We start from the raw sequence: 17,133 nt of genomic DNA on the forward strand, positions 1-17,133 counted from the left end.
TTGCAGGACAAAAGGAAACAATCTCTCCTCTACTCACCCACTAAACCACCACATGTTAAGTAGGAAGACTCTTTTCCCTTTGCTATTCCAAGGAGTAGAGAAACCAATTTAAAGTATTTTATTCCACCGCCAAAAATCCTCTGCTTATGATCCAACAATTAGAGCTAATTTCAACCTAAATTGCTTTCTTTAAGAGATGGATAGCATTAGGTAACTTTCTCCTCTGCATCTATATACAAAGATATCTTAATAGGAGAAAAAAAGGCTAAACAAATTCCTTGGATGTTTCCTGCTAATAAAATCATCAATTTCACACTCAACTTCAAAGCAGTGAACTTAGAAAATCATCTCACTATCTCTGCCTCAGATGGAGAACAATTTTTTTTCTACTTCAAAGCACCATCTCCTCATTGGGTCATTTTAGTTATTGAATGTGGTGCAGAAGCTAGCCACATCGCCACTTTTTAAATGATATGTGTAGGTCTAATTTGGACTACATTAATTTGAAAGAGATAAAATACAAGTAAAAGAATAAGAACAGGGTGAGAGGCCAGGGACTACAGCATACATACATCAGTGTAAGGTAGTGGGAGGAAAAGCCTTTATGAGCTGACTTTTCTCATTTTTGCCTTCTGGAAAGGAATTATCAAGAAACCTGACTGCCTGTTTGGGCAAGCAGACTGCCTTGCTCATCAAATGTCTTCCTACCCAACACACAGCAACACAATCACATTAACTTTATCAGAAATCCTAGTATTATTGATAACTTAAGACAAAATATGGATCTAATCAGTTGTTTCATGAAGAAAAATTCAAACAGGGGTCAGCAGATTATCTGGTCCAATTTAGGGTAAGAGACTAGCTGGGTATCCCAATGCCCACTCAACCCTCTTCTGACAAAAACACATTCTTTGCTAAATTGCTCACTTTTGACAACTGTTTGATTTAATTAGTTTGTACTTTTGTATTTCTTAGCAGATCCAAAGATGTAATACAATTAGGGGAAACAGGGTGATAGGCTAGTAAGATATATTTTTTGTTCATTCTTCTAAGTATGAATAAGAAATAACCAACACCACCTTTAAGAAACTTAAATGATACTTTCTTCAATGAGTAAAAGAATTTTGGAAATTAAGGATACTCCTTATTAAGAAACCCCTGGAACTACAGGTGCCAAGAGGCAAACCTATACAAATGATCTACAGCAAAGTAAGGAACTTTTATGATTTTTGATAAAATGAAAGACCTCCAGATCGATCCCTTATCTATCATTTCCAAATCCAAAAAAAGCCCTGACAAATGAAAAAAAAAAATCCAAGTGTGAATCAAACTCCTTTAGTGGCACCACACAATGCAACCTGACAGGAGAAAATTTATATAGTCATTATCCTTCTTCAGAGTAAGAAAATTTTTCTGCAGAAATATTCATGGTTTTGCTTATAAGGTATTGATGGAACCTCACTGGGAATGTTATACAAACTATGATACATGCAATAGATCTCACCTTTCCAAAATTCCAAAAACCTGAATTCCAAACACACCTGGTCCCAAGGGTTCTTCCAAAGAAAGCTGCTCAGATATGACATCTTGACATCCAGAATCCCGAGACCGTAACTTACCTCAGTCTGAAGAATGGCAGCCCTTTGTTCTTTGGCAGTAAGCGACTCTTTAAGCACTTCAATGTGTTGCTTGCAATCTGAATTTTGATTGCTAAGGGTTTCAAGCTTTGTTTGTAAGGCAAGAAGTTCTGACTCCTTCTTTGAAAGTTCCTGCTTCAGTTGATCAATCTGTGAAATAACAAAATTGCAAGAAATTAGAAATTATACTTTACATTTGACAGCTATGGATTTCTCTCAATTTTCAATAGCCAATCCAATAGGACAGGCCATGAATTTGCTTAAATAAATGGTCTTGGTTGCAGGGGGCTCTGGTCATTGGATTAGTTGATTTGACAAGGTAGAGAATACAGTAGGAACAGCAAGGTTGGGATCAATTAAATTTTGGACATGTTTGATGAAAGTGAGAGTTTAGGCATAATATTGTATATATGGAGGTCAGGTGCTCATGGAAAGATCTGAGTTCTGTATAGTTGATTTAGCAAATATTAGTTTATATGTGAAGATTTAAATCACAAGAGAAGGAAAGATAATCTGAGAAGAGTATGAAAGACAAGAAGTCCAAGAACAGCTATGTTTAAAGGGAATACAGAAGATCAAATCTTTCCTGGGAAGAAATAATTAAAAAAAAAAACTAAAGGAGGTAGTGTCCTAAAAACCAAGAAAGTATTGCCAAGATGAGCAGAAATTCCTGACTTGTGAAATGTGATAAACGGCCTGCTTTATACATTGTTGTAATGATAAAATGAAATCACATCTGCAAAAATCCTATGTATATTGTAAATGTATATTGTAAATGTTATATAAATGAGATATATCCATAGCTCCAAGGGGAGTGTGGGAGAAGGAGGAAGAGAGACATATGGCTTGAGAAGCAGTCTTAGGGGCCTAGAATACATACTATAGAAACAACATCAGTAGCCTACCTTCTATCCCACTGTGGCCCTAGGTTCACAATGAAATGAAGGCTTCTTGAACAACTCTACTCATCCATGACACCCCCAAGCCTATTGCCATTGTCTTCAGGAGGGTCAACAGGGAACTAACAAATACAATTAACCCAAGATAAAACTCCACTGTGGAGAACTGGTGTTGTAGCTCAGTGGCAGAGCTCTTGCCTAGCACATGTGAGGCACTGGGTTCAATTCTTAGCACCACATAAAAATAAATAGAAAAATAAAGACATTGTGTCCATCTATAACTAAAAATTATTTTTTTAAAATTCATCATGGAGATGCTCATTCAACAGAGTCATTTAACCAAAGATAATATAAAACAATAACAATGTGTGTGTGTGTGTGTGTAAGTAACAGAACACACACACACACACACACACATATATGGGTTTTGTTTTTATGTATATTAAATGTTAAGTAGACACAGAACATAAAATGTACAAGGAAAAGGATGTACATGAGATACAAGTAAAAGCAGTATCCATTATTCAATTCACCAAAGCAGGAAAAAAAAATCATTAGAATTACACATGCCCCATCCTATATCCATCCTGAATTTGGAGTTTGTCATTTCCTCTCTTATCTTTTAGGCTTACCATATATTTCTGCATCCATAAGTAACATGCTATTTGGTTCTGCATATTTTTCAATGTTGTGTCATGCATACTTTTTAAAGCACTTCTATTCTGAAAGTTAAATCATGTCCATGTAAACCTATGAACATAGAATTAATTCATTTTCAACAAAGTACAGTATTCCATTGTAAGACTTTGCCACAATTTTTTGTTCATTCTGCTGATAGGTATCTGGGTGTATTCCTAGGTGTTTCACTATTACAAATAGTGCCATTCAAAATATTCATTTATATATGTATATATATATATACATATATATTTATATATGTATATATATATACATATATATATATGAATAGAGAGAGAGAGATCAATCTCACTTGGTACAAACAGCAATCATTTTCTTGCACATCCATCAGGAGTTAAACTGCTGGACCACATAGCAAGCACATCTTCATTCAATTTCACTAGATAAAACCAAAATGTTTTCCAAAGTAGTTATAGTAATTTGCATAACCTTGAGCATGCCAGTCACTTACAAGTATGCCAGTTACTCCCCATCTTTACCAACATCTTATGACACCAGTCTTTTAGATTTTTGCCAATCTGATATGAGTTGTGGTAGATGGTCTTCAGAAACAGCTTCCACCAATCCCTTCCTAGTTGTGTACAAATGACACTTCTCACAATAAGAAATAGAGTCTGTTTATCCTCCCTTACATCTGAGTTAGACTGTGACTTCCTTTAAACAACCAGAAGAAACAAAAGTATCAGTATGATTGTCCCACCCCAACCTAGAGAAGACTAGCAGCTTCAGCTTCCTCCCACTTGAAACCATTTTACAAGTCCAATTACATTGCTGCCACCACCATGATGAGGAAGCCAATACTAGGCACATAGAGATGCCATACAGAAACAGAGAGACCTAGTGATAATGGTGGCCCTGTCCTGTTTCTGGTATCCAAGGGAGGAATTTCAATGTTTCATCATTTATCTTTACCACATTTTCCCCCTTTAACATATTTTGGAATGAATGACATTAATGGAATTTTTAACATTAATCTCCCTTTGAATTATCACTTTTAAAAACCTTGCTTAGTCACGATATATTATATTTTGATGTTACTGAATTCAGCTTGCTAATATTTTGTTAGGAATTTTCATCTGTTTGTGAGTAAGACTAGTTTGTAATTTTTCTATCCTGTGCTGCCTTTGTCAAGTTTAAGCATTAGTCATATAAATGAAGTAGGGCCTATTTCTTTTAATGAAATGGTTTGTGCAAACTTGGGATTTTTTTCTGATTAATGTGCATTAAAAGTCACCAGCAAAACCATCTAGAGCTGGTATTTTCTAAATACTACTACTTACTACATTTCATCTAAACTTTTACATTGTTTGCAGCAAAATTTCATAAAACTCATTTATTTTTTATATATCTTCTTTTTCATTCCTAATATTCTTTTTTTCTTTCTTGATGACTCTCAACAGAGGTAACAGCAAGTTAAATAATGTAATCAAGGAGTCAATTGTGGCCATGTTGATCATACAATTACATTTTCACTTTCTATTTCATTAATTTCTGATCTTATTTTTTATTATTTCCTTTCTTCTACTTTCTTTGAGTTTATTCTATTTTTGTTCCCTAACTTTTTAAGTTAGAAGCTTATCTCACCAATTTTCATTCTTTTTTTTTTTAACCTGAGATTCAACACCCAGGGGAGCTTAAACACCAAGCCACATTCCCAGCCACCCCCCCCTGCCCCCGCCATCTTTTTTATATTTTATTTTAGAGACAGGGTCTTGTTGAGTTGCTTAGGACCTCTCTAAGTTGTTGAGGCTGGCTTTGAACTTGTTATCTTCCTGTCTCAGCCTCCCAAGATGCTGGGATTATAGGCTTGCATCATTGCACCTGGCTCCCTTTCTCATTCTTATATGAGACTTAAAGTACTATAAAGTACTCTGTCAGTATCATTTGAGCTTGATCCCAGTAATTCAATTTGTAGTACTGATATTATTATTCAATCCTAAATATTTTCTAATCTCATTATTTCCTCTTTAATCCATGAATAATTTACAAGTACTTTTCTTAATTTCTAAATACAAGGGTGTTTGCGGGGCGGGGGGTCACTTCTTGCTTCTTGTTTTTTTTGTGGGGTTTTTTGGCATTTTATTGATTTTATTTTTTAAAATACACTACAGCAGAATGTATTACAATTCTTACTACACATATAGAGTACAATTTTTCATATCTTTGTATATAGAGTATGTTTCATTTCTTGCTTTTTGGACAAAGAATGTGATATATTTAATACTAAGCATTTGAAACGTGTTATGTTTTGCTTTATCAAATAATATATACTTAGACTTTTCTTAAATGAACTTTTTTATATTGTGTGCTTGAAAAGAATTTGTATCCAACAAATGTTGGGTATAATATTCTATAATGTACATCACATTAGATAATACTTTAAATTGAGTAGGTTAAGTCCCCCACCTTTTGATGTTTTAAAATCTGCTTTCATCTGTTGATTAAGTAATAGGATTCCTTAGAAGATTGAGTTCTACTATGTGGATGAACTTGTAGTACTGTTGATTCTTGTATCTCTAAGAATGGTTTCTTTGCCTACTACAGTTTTTCTATGGCTAGTTTTTAAGTAGTGTGTCTTTTTTAATTTTCAATGGTATCTTTGACCCTCTGTTGAAGGTGTCTCCTGTAAACAGCAATACCCACATTTTTGTATTCGGCCTGACAAAATTAGGTGGAGGTTTATCAATATATGTGATGTTAATTCAACCCAGCTTACCTTGTACTTTCTATATGTACTATCATTTCTTTTTTTCTCATTTGTTTCTTGGTGTCAATGACTTTTTTCCTCATTCCATTTTTTTTTGCAGATAATTTAAAAGTTCTGGCTTTATTTATATTTTTTACATTTATTTTACTTTATTTACTTCTTTAAGTATTTTTTTAGTTCTTGATGGGCCTTTATTTATTAATATGCAGTGCTGAAAATCAAACTCAGTACCTCACACATGCTAGGCAAGCACTCTTCCACTGAGCCACAACCCCAGCCCTTACTTTATTTACTTCTAATCTTTAGCTCATTACTCTGGAAATTATAACATTTGCATTTAAAACACTCTATCTTCTGAAGTCGATCTATTATGTTTATTTCTCAATAAAATTAGGCCCAAGGCATAAGTCCACTTACCACCCTCTTCCCACACAAATCATTATTGTCATGTATTTTTAGTTCTTTCCTATTTTTTTATTCATTATTACTTTTTGACATCCATGCTAGTTTAGATTTACCCACAAGGTTATTACTGTCTTTGCTTGTTATTCACTCTTATACTTCAGATATTCCATTAACAATCTCATTCTGCCTGAAATGCATCAACTATACAACTTATAAGGGATTAATATCCAGAAAATATAAGAAATTTTACAAACTTGATAGTAAAAAAAATCCCTTAAAAAATGGGCAATAGATCTAAAGACATTTCTCAAAAGATGACAAATGTCCAAAAAGGTATATGAGAAAAATGCTCAAAATCACTAATCACCAGAGAAATGGAAATAAAAACCAAAATGAGATATTACCTCACTTCAGTTAGAATAATTATCATCAAAATGACAAATGATAACAATTGCTGGCAAGGATGTGAAGAAAACAGAACCCTGTATACTGCAGACAGAAATTTAAATTAGTACCAAGAGCCATTATGGAAAATAGCATAAAAGTTCCTCAAAAAATTAAAAATAGAACTACTATATGATCCAGCAGTCCTACTCCTGGGTATACATCCTAAGGAAATGAACTCAATATGCTGAAGAGACATCTGCACTCCCAAGTTTATTACACCACTATTCACATTATCCAAAAAATGGAAACAACCTGAGCATACATCAACTGATAATTAAGAAAATGAGGCAAATATACACAAAGGAATATTACTCAGCCACAAAGTGGACAAAACCCTGCAGTTTCCTACAACATAGATAGAACTGGAGGTGATTATGTTAAGTAAACCATGCACAAAAAGACAACTTTCACATGATCTCACTCATATGTGGAATCTAAAACAGTCAATCCCATAGAAATTGAGAGTAAAATAGTGGTTACCAGAGGATGGGAAGAATGAGAGAGGGAGGGATGGGGAAAGGTTAGCCAATGAGTAATAAGTTCCAGTTGTATAGAAAAATTAAGCTATGATGTTCCATCTTTTAAAATTTGCTTTTGTAGGGTTTTGTCAAACTCCATTTTTATCTGAAAATATATCAATTTTATTCTTTTTTCTTTAATATTATTACTGAGTATTAAAAATAACTTTAGAGGTTAAAAATATTCTCTTTCAACATATTGAGGATATTATTACACTAACTTCTAACTCCCAGAAGCTACTGACGTCTGAAGCTATCACTCCAAATTCATCCCTGTAAAGGCAATTGGACTTACCAATAATTGCTTTTTAATAGACTTTACATACTTTATAACTCACCTGTTCAAAGCATACAGTTGATAGTTTTTATAGTATTCAAAGAATTTGCAGCCATCCTTGCAATCTAGTTTTGGAACTCTTTCATCATCTCAAAAATAAGCCTTGGATCCATTAGAAATCATTCCCCATTCTCCACATCCCATCCCTAGCCCGAGGTAAGTAAGAATTTACTTTCTACCTGTATGAATTGCCCTATTCTGCATATTTAACATAACTGCAATAATACAGTATGTACACTTTGTGACTTCTTTCATATGAGGCTGTTTTTAACATTCATCCATGTTGCATTGTGTATTGGTACTCATACATTTTTACTGCTGAATAATATTCTACTACATGAATATGCTACATTTTGTTTATCCATGTGCTAGGTGATGAACATCTGTGTTGTTTTCAGGTTTGGGCTGAAACCCGACTAATGCTGCTAAGAACATTTGTGCAGAAGTCTGTGGGGACACATGTTTTCAATTCTCTTGAGTATACACCTCAGAGAGAAATTGCTGGGCCACAAGGTAAACTGTTTGGCATTCTGAGGAACTTCTAAACTGTTTTCAAAAGTTTTAAATTCCCACCAGCAATATATAAGAGTTCCAATTTCTTCACTCACCCACTAACACTTGTTATTATCTTTTCAATTATAGCCATTTTGGTGGGTATGAAGTAGCATCTCATTGTAGTTCTTCTGATTTACATTTTATAATGACTAAATATATTAAGCACTTTCTCATGTATTCCTTTGCCACTCATACATCGTTTTTGGATAAGTGTTCTGTCGGCTTTTTAAGACTGTTCCTTTGCCACTGAGATTTTTGTTTTACTTTGATGCAAATGGATAGCTTTCTTTTTATTAATTCTATTCAAGGATACTTTGGGCTTCCTAAATATTCAGATTTGTACCTGTCAAATTTGGGGAAATTCTCAGCCTTCATTTCTTCAAATAATGGCTTAATATGGACTCTGTCTTCATCTCTCTTTCACTATGGAATTCCAATTATAATTACACTAGATCTTATTCTTTTATGTTTTTTTCCTACCTTCACTTAATCTCCTCTGCTCTGTTTCCTAGCTTATTACATCTCTCTTCTGCTATAACCACTCTACTATTAAAACTACTCATTGGGCTTTTGCAATTTTTTTTTATATTTTCCCATTTCTAGACTTCTTATTTAGTTATTTCTAAATTTGCTTGAAATTTTTATAGTCTCTTGATCTATTCATATTTTCCCTTCTTTTATTTAAACATAACAAACCTACTTATAGTATTTGTCCTATAATTCTAACTTCTGAAGTTTTTTGCCTTCTATTTCTGCTGTTATTTCTTTCTGCTAGCTTCACTTATGGTGGCTGATTTTCTTGCAGATTATGTGAGTTTTATTTTTCACTGTATTCATATTTTGAAGAACTTTTAGTGGAGAAATATTTGAGGCCTGTGTTGCACATGTGATTCTTCAAAGCATTTGTCTCTGCCAGTATCTGAGGGCACTACCAACCAAGGATTCCTTTAAACTATATTCCCATCTTAAAGTTTTTATTTGGATCATCTCACATAGCACATCTGTGCAAGAGCCAGCTGGATTCTCAAAACGAGTTTTTTCACGTTTCACTTTGCTCAGGGTATTAAAATAGATAATTTTGTTCTGGAGGCCCCAAGTCTAAATGGAAAATGGGTAAAGTAGAGAGGTTATATATAGTTCTTTCAGTCTGTACACTAAGAATATAATTGTTTGGGATCCTAGTTTTATGTGGTGGTAATAATGGAGTTCCTATTAGATGCTTCCTCTAAACCAGATCAGTCTTTTGTCTCTTTTCTCCACTGACCTTTTAACTATGAAAACAAACACTTAAGTCTGTCTGACAAATGCCAATGTGAAGAAATAACCTGAGCTCGACTTGTAACACAAACTCCCTACTCTTGCTTAGTTTTGACCCTTGAGATTCTTTCTGATTTGACAGTTCCTAACTACATTTTAAAATATGTGTTTTCAAAAAAATCAGCATTTTTGTTGTTTTTTGCAACAAAAACTGACATAAAAATATCTAGCTACTGAAGTTACAGCTGAACATGAACTGAATGATTAGCCTAACAAACAGTGAAACCAACATCTTCAGGCTGCACAACTTATTAGGTGACTATGGAAGGAAATCCTATTTCCCAGGAGAAGTCAAACTACATTGGGGAACAAACAGGTTTCATCCAGCTTACCAAATCTAAAGGACCAGTAGTGGCTGAATAGAAAATGGTCCTATAAAATATTCTGGTTCTGCTTAAAGGTTCACTGGGAAAGTGGCATGATTGCTTACTGATGTTCATGTGAGCAGGTGAGAACACTATTCAGGTACAGACAATTCATGAAAGATATTACTCCCCTATTTGAACAGATCATAAGCCCATGTCATTTCTCTTTGGGACAAAAGTAATAAGTTCTCTCTTGCTCATATATAACAAGAGGGGAAATGAGAATTAAGACTACTTCAAATGAAAAAGGAAGTTAAACTCTGTTGTGATCAGCATGATCAGCACTCTTCTTAGGGGGAATTGCCCCCAAATCATATCCAGTTGTAGTTGACAGCACAGTGTATAGTTGAGTTCACATATGAAACTGATTCATCTGAAATTAAAGCCCAAAAAACTTTCAACTCTGCATGCCTAAGCAAAGATGATGTTTATAGTGAAGAAAAAAAAACCTGATGTGTGCTAACTTTCACAAATACTGAAGTAGAAAGGTGGTATGGGGATTGAGGTATGGAAATAAATTTGAATGAAATCAACTTGGTCCACAGAATGGTGTTCACAGGAAGAAAGGGCAGGGCAGGATAGGTTGATAATAATAAAGTTCTTTCAGTCTATAAATATTAAGCAGGCAGTGGCTCTAAATAGCTTTCAGACTATCATTGCCATGAGGTAGATTTTAAATAAATATTTATGCTGACAATAACAGAAAAAGGCTTTCCTAGGGGAATACAGTTACAGGGTAAAAACTCATACTATTCCATAAAAATATGCCTTTTGCTTCTTTTACAGCCATAGACTCAATAAAAATGAAAAGTGATGCAATTGAACCTACATAAGAACTAAGGCTGGGGAAGGTCTGTCTCTGTGATGGCCAACAGAAAAGCCCGTTGGAATTACATCACATGCTTCATATGAAGTCCATGTGGACATCAGGCACACTTCATCCCGTCTGAAAATTCTTCCCCCACTTATGTCTGTGACACAACCAACACCCTGAAAAAACTACTCTGCCAAGGAACACAGCTTCTTTTTCACTGCAGATATGGCCTTCATGTCGAGAAAGTGATATGCTTATTATCATGCAGTTTGGGTTATGAGGTTTGTAATCTGTCAGAGGTTTATAAGAAAATGTGTTACAAATTCAGAATAAAGGGGGAGATCTAAGACAGCAGATCTAAGACAATGTTGGCTTCTCTGGCAAACACTGAAAACAGAGGGAGCAGTTAATATAGAAATGCTGGAATCAGTAGATAAAAAATGTGCTAGAATAGGAACAAAGTATTGTACAGAAAGGGGGTGCCATTACTTTTTGGAGAAACAATTATTTATATGGTACATTCCATTCTCAAAGGCTTAATAATGTTCCTGCTTTCTCTGGCCTCTTTAGATTCAGCTCTCACAATTAGATTCCTGTAAGCATTTAGAGTTGGGTAGGAATCAGAGTTTCCCTCAGGAAACACTTGCAGAGTTCAGAAGGTCTCCCAGAATCTCAGTACTTAAGGACAATGTCCATGTGCCAAAGGACTTGATAGATGTTGGGATTTCTGCCCTGGTCAACTATGTCTGGTATCCCTACCTTCATACCAGTTGAAATTCTAAAACTCTGCTTTTTTAAAATTTTTGTAACTAATCTTCCACCTTTCCAAAAAAAAATGTGATATCCTGATTTTGCTATGATATCATAATTATAAAAGCAATTTAGGTCTTCATTGCTACATAATTTAATCATAGACCTTTCAAAAGGCTCTACTAATTCCAGTCATCCACTCAGATAAAAATAGGGGTATATGTTTATTTAAAATATTCCCTTTCCTTTCAATCTACATTCTTTATTCATTGTAATAATTAGTGCAAACAACATTACTATGCTTAAATAAGAAATCCTGCTTACCTCTCAAAGTAGAATTAAGAGAAACCAGTAATGAGCAATAAATATTCTAGTTCAATCCAGTAAGAATATTCTTTCAATGAAGAAAATGTAAAAACTGACTCTTACTAGCACCATTTGGCTAATGTTTACCAGTCTCTAAGGTATATCTGCATGAATGAAGAATTCATTCTTATTTGTATTTCTCAGAAATAATTTTTTCTACATAATTCAGCTTAAAAATAAAATTGCTATTATATTACTATTATTATTATTATTATTATTTAGTTATACACCTTCAAGACTAATGTTTATAATTATTAGCTATTTTTTTTGAGCCAGGTGCTTTCACTGCATTATCTCTTTCAATCTCCTTGAGCCATGTTTTAGATTTGGCAGTGTTGACCCCATTTTATAGAAGAAGAGAGTATGACTGAGTGACTTAAGTCACTTCCTCTAAGTCCATAAACTACCAAGGGCAAGCTAGAGACTTTCCAGAGTCTGTTTTTGTCTTTAGCCTGTACTCTTTACATCTCACCCCACTACAAGATCTCTTCAAACATTCCTCAGACTTGACCATTTTGGAACTCAAAAGCAGCTAGCCACTAAAAGTTAATCTAACTAAAAAACTGATGGTCTCTTAGACAAAGGTGGGCTAATAAAGGTCATGACTTGCTTGCTAAAGACCACAGAAATGTTTTATTCACCTAAACAGATTCCATGATGAAGGACAGTTTGCCAATTTCAGGGCATTCCCAGCTGTAGAAATGACTTGAACAACTAATCTATTGTTGAATGATGGAATGGGAATGAAAAGCTAAAGTCAAAACAATAATTTCCCCCAAACTTCTTTTTTTTTTCCTCAGTACTGGGATTGAACCCTGGGCCTCTTGTGTGATCATAGACAAGTGCTCTACCACTGAGTTAGAGCCTCAGCCCAAACTTCTGAGTTCATTCATATATATTCCTGCGGTCTTCATTCCTACAGTAATTTAGGGACTGTGTGTGCTGCACCTTGGCTGTCGTGGTTTATGATATTTTGTTAAGACCTAAACCTCACAATGAATAGAAATCCCACCCCAAGTTTTCTCTGATCCCTTTATGGAATCTACATTTCTGAACTAACAATCCTCTGCATTATTCTTCATTGTTCATTTAGTTGATGATATTACATAAAGCAGATTATGTAAGTATTTGGAAAAAGTATGCATGCAAACCATAACTTTCTAGTCACACCAAGAATATAAAAGTCTGTAACTCTGGTTTGTACCTTGGTCTTCATAAACTTGGAGTGACTTTTGTAAACCTCTATTTGTTTGATCTCTTCTTCACGGTCCTCAGTGTTCAGCACACCATTGGCTTTTAACATCTGGATCTCATCCTCAAGATCCCTTATGTTTCGCTCCAATGAAGCGATTTTTGTGTCCTGTTGGTGGAAAAAAGAAAGAAAGAACATTGTTTTTTTTTTTTTCAGCATTGTCAGAAACAGAGTTTTAAAAAGCAATTTGGTAGTAATACATTAATTATGTAGATATAATCCTAAATTCTGAAAAAAAATGTATTTTTTTTCACTTCCAAGGATCATTTATAAGATAACTAGGTTCATAATCCAGTCACATGTCACATGTCAACACAATACAGAGAGTTATTTCAATTTGTTTCACTAATATCTAGGAACCAAATTACCAAAACAATGGTGACAACAGGGATTTAAAGTGTTAAAGAAAAACATGATCTAAGTGGAAAATTGATAATTTGGAATATAGTCTAGCAAGGACTATATTTTTAAGTCCACTTGAAAACATAAAAAAAAGCATTGGTTCAAGTGTATATTCCATGGCTGGTTTTACAAGGCATGCTTGGAATTTGACTCAGAAGGAAATTCAAACCTACTAATGGAGAAAAGGATTCTCATCCAAAATGCAGATATAAGCGAAATTAAATAACTGAATCTTGACTTAGTATGACTGATACACTAAATATTGAAAATTTATAGCAACTGGAAATAATATATCACAACATCATGATTTATTTGGCCAGCAGTCAGGTCCCTACGTGACAAAAAACATGACTACCTTGCAGGGCATTTCTAACCTATTGATTTACAGACCCCAAAAAACTAGAAATATTACATTCAGATGTGGGATTAATTGAGAAAAAAAAACAACCAAAGACAGACTCTATACATGAGAGTACATAATAAGAGACAATGCATTCGTCATAGAAAAGAAAGTGCTTTTGCAGCAGAACCAAGCAAGCAAGCAAACAACAACAAAAAAATTTCCCCAACCTCAGGAATTAGACTCAAATTAGTCTTCAGAATGAAGCACATCAAAAGTTTGACCTTAAATTTTCTTACTGTCACCCATTTACCTGTTGTTTTACTGCAAAGATTGAAGGAGCTTATATTAAATTTGTCATTGAATATTAATGAAAACAAGTCACCAATTCTTTTTTTTTAAGAATCTAAAAGACTAAGAATTTCAAAAGTAAACACTATAAAGGGCTATTTTATTTATAACTAATTCATTTTTTTAAAGTCTTCTAACAAACATGTCTGTCCTGTCTTTGTGGCTATTATTTATTTTATTTTCCTGTATTATTTGCTCAATAGCATACCTCCTGTAGCAATATAATAATAATTACAATCATCAAGTCATCATATTAAAAGGAGGAAAAGGAAGAAAAATGACAACTATTTACTGAGCTTCATTAAGTACCCATAACCAAGGGCTCAGAGTACAGTAGACACTTTCATTAACCCTCAGAAAAATCCCAAGGTGAAATAAAAGGATTCTAAAATTTTCAAGATTATTATGACAAGTTACATACTGCAGCTTCATTTTCCTTTAAAAAGAGCACCTATTATAGTTTTCCAGTTATAAAAGCAACATACTTTAAATGCATGAGAAATGGAGAAAATCTCTTTCTTCTACCTAGAGAAAACTACCATTCATGTTGTTTATGGATAGTCTATCAGTATTTTTCAATTTTAGATGCCACCCACCACTGGAAATCTTGAATACTACCAGTTTGATAAAGGGAAGTATTATGGATTGAATGTTTGTGTTCCACCCCAAATTTATATATGGACTAATCTCAAGGTGATAATATTTGGAGATGGGCCTTTGGAAGATAATTAGGGTTAGATGAGGTCGTGATGATGGGAACTTCATGACGACATTAATGCCTTTATAGGAAGAGACACCAGAGAGTACGTGTGTGTGTTCTCCCTCTCTTCTCCTCCTCCCCTCATATAATGTCATAGCAAGAAAGTGGCCAACTACAAGTCAGGAAAAGTGCCCTCCTCAGAACCCAACCATGCTTGACCTCCTGATCTGAGACTCCCAGCCTCCAGTACTTTGAAAAACAAATTCCCATTGTTTACCCCACCCAGTCTATGGTATTTTATTAAGGCAGCCTAAGCTGATGGATACAGGAATCATACTTGGTGACTCACTTGAGTTCTAAGCTATGAGAACTTCACAGATTTAAAAAGGAACAATTAAAAGGCTATGGGAGGGGACTGATGTTGTGGCTCAGTGGCAGAGCATTTGCCTCACACATGTGAGACTCTGGGTTCGATCCTCAGCACCACATAAAAATAAACAAACAAACAACAACAACAAAAAGATGTTAAAAATATATATATTTTTTTTTAAAAAAAAAAGAGTTTACAAGAGGGCTGAGGTTGTAGCTCAGTGATAGAGCACTTGCCTCACACACAAGGCCCTGGGTTCAATCCTCAACACCACATACAATAAATAAATAAAAATAAAGATACTGTGTCCATCTACAACTAAAACAATTTTTTAAAGAGAATATAATTTTTATAAAAGTTTAACTGGAAGGGTGAACCTACTTTCTACATATAAAATCTTCTGGAATTTTAGACCCAAGTCTGAAGAGACCACATTTATATTTGTGTGTATACACATATATACATATTTAAGAGTGTGTGTGTGTGTGTGTGTGTGTGTGTGTGTGTGTCTGTCTGTCTGTCTGTCTGGACAGCAATACACTGGATAGTCCTCACATCATGGATTTTTTTTTTCCAGTACCAGGGTTTGAACACACAGCTTCATACATGGTAGGTAAGCAGTCTACCACAGAGCTACATGCCTCACCCTTTTCTTACTGTCTTGCTAAGTTGCCCAGGCTGGCCTGGAACTTAGACCCTTCCTGCCTCAGCCTCCTAAGTAACCACAATTACAGACAAATGCCACTGTGCCCAGTTTAGACCTTAATTTTGTTTTAATTTTTAATTTTTTATAACACTGGGTAGAATTCAAGGTTTCAATCTTGTAGGCAAGTGGAGAAGAAATTACATTCTCATAAACCCTCAGTTTCATGCTCAGTCAACTCCTGAGGCTTAAAAAATGACCACAGCTACCCACCTTCTATGGTTGGAAGGTACTTTCCATTGGATGGTAAAAAATTACATACTACTAAGGAAAGATCAGAATTGGATAAGATACAAAGTTTCTTAATAGACCAAATCTTCTTGATTTAAAAGTGACAAAAGATTTTGAAAATATTTTTCACTTTTACTAAGTTTTTAAATTAATTAATATCTTTCTTTTATCTCAAACTATTCCCACCCTTTAGCTGCAGCTATCCCGATATATAAAAAGAAATAATGTTGTAGGAGGCACTTTCATAAGGATATATTTATTCTGTCCTTATCTCTATTTCTGATCTAATGTAACAAGTCAAGTTTATGAGCAATAGAAATCATTCTTGAAATCATGAGCATAGAGAGAAATAAATAAGAAAACCCAATTATGATCTGCAAGGAGAACAGATATAAAATACAGATGGTTTTTGGTTGTGACCAAGAAGATAAGCAAAACATTGAGACAGAGAAAGACCAAGGAAACATAGACCTGAAAATCAAAGGCAAATAAAATAGCTGCCACACTCACGGTTTCACAAATGCCTCAGCTCCAAGAACTCAGGCAGAAGGAGTTTTATCATTAAAACAAAACAAAACAAAAACTCTAGAACTAGACAAATGGCCAAAAGCTTGCATATTCAAGAGGAATATGGACGTCCATATATAGCTGAAAGTGGTATATGGATGTTTTCTTTCAGAAAAGACGTGTTCAATAGCTCTAAGCATTGATCTAGAGTACAGAGGTGAAAAAAATGAAGATATATGCTATACTATCCTGAAAAGTTTCAGAAGGTCGAGCAACATGTCACTCCTAATCACCAGATTTTACTTCATCTGAACATCTTTACGTATTATTAACAACTGATATTTTAAACCAATTTATGTTGTGATTTTCCAAACATATCTTGATTGTTTCACAAATGAACAAGCTCTAGAAGCAGATAACTGTGGGCCTTCCTTAAAGATACAAGGAAGGGAAGATAAAAG

General features: G+C 34.3%; 1 protein-coding gene across 1 annotated transcript in view; it reads right to left on the bottom strand.

Annotated features, from left to right (window-relative positions):
• Erc2 (ELKS/RAB6-interacting/CAST family member 2) overlaps positions 1–17,133 on the bottom strand; it is an 808,331-nt gene that overhangs the window by 519,136 nt on the left and 272,062 nt on the right. Inside the window, exons 5-6 of the mRNA XM_077796473.1 lie at positions 13,021–13,176; positions 1,620–1,787 (exon numbers count right to left, since the gene is read on the bottom strand). Of these exons, the coding sequence (XP_077652599.1) occupies positions 1,620–1,787; positions 13,021–13,176 (324 nt within the window). The remainder of the gene's footprint in view (positions 1–1,619; positions 1,788–13,020; positions 13,177–17,133) is intronic.

This window comes from Urocitellus parryii, chromosome 3 (assembly GCF_045843805.1).
Source record: "Urocitellus parryii isolate mUroPar1 chromosome 3, mUroPar1.hap1, whole genome shotgun sequence".
In the NCBI taxonomy this organism is placed as follows: domain Eukaryota; kingdom Metazoa; phylum Chordata; class Mammalia; order Rodentia; family Sciuridae; genus Urocitellus; species Urocitellus parryii.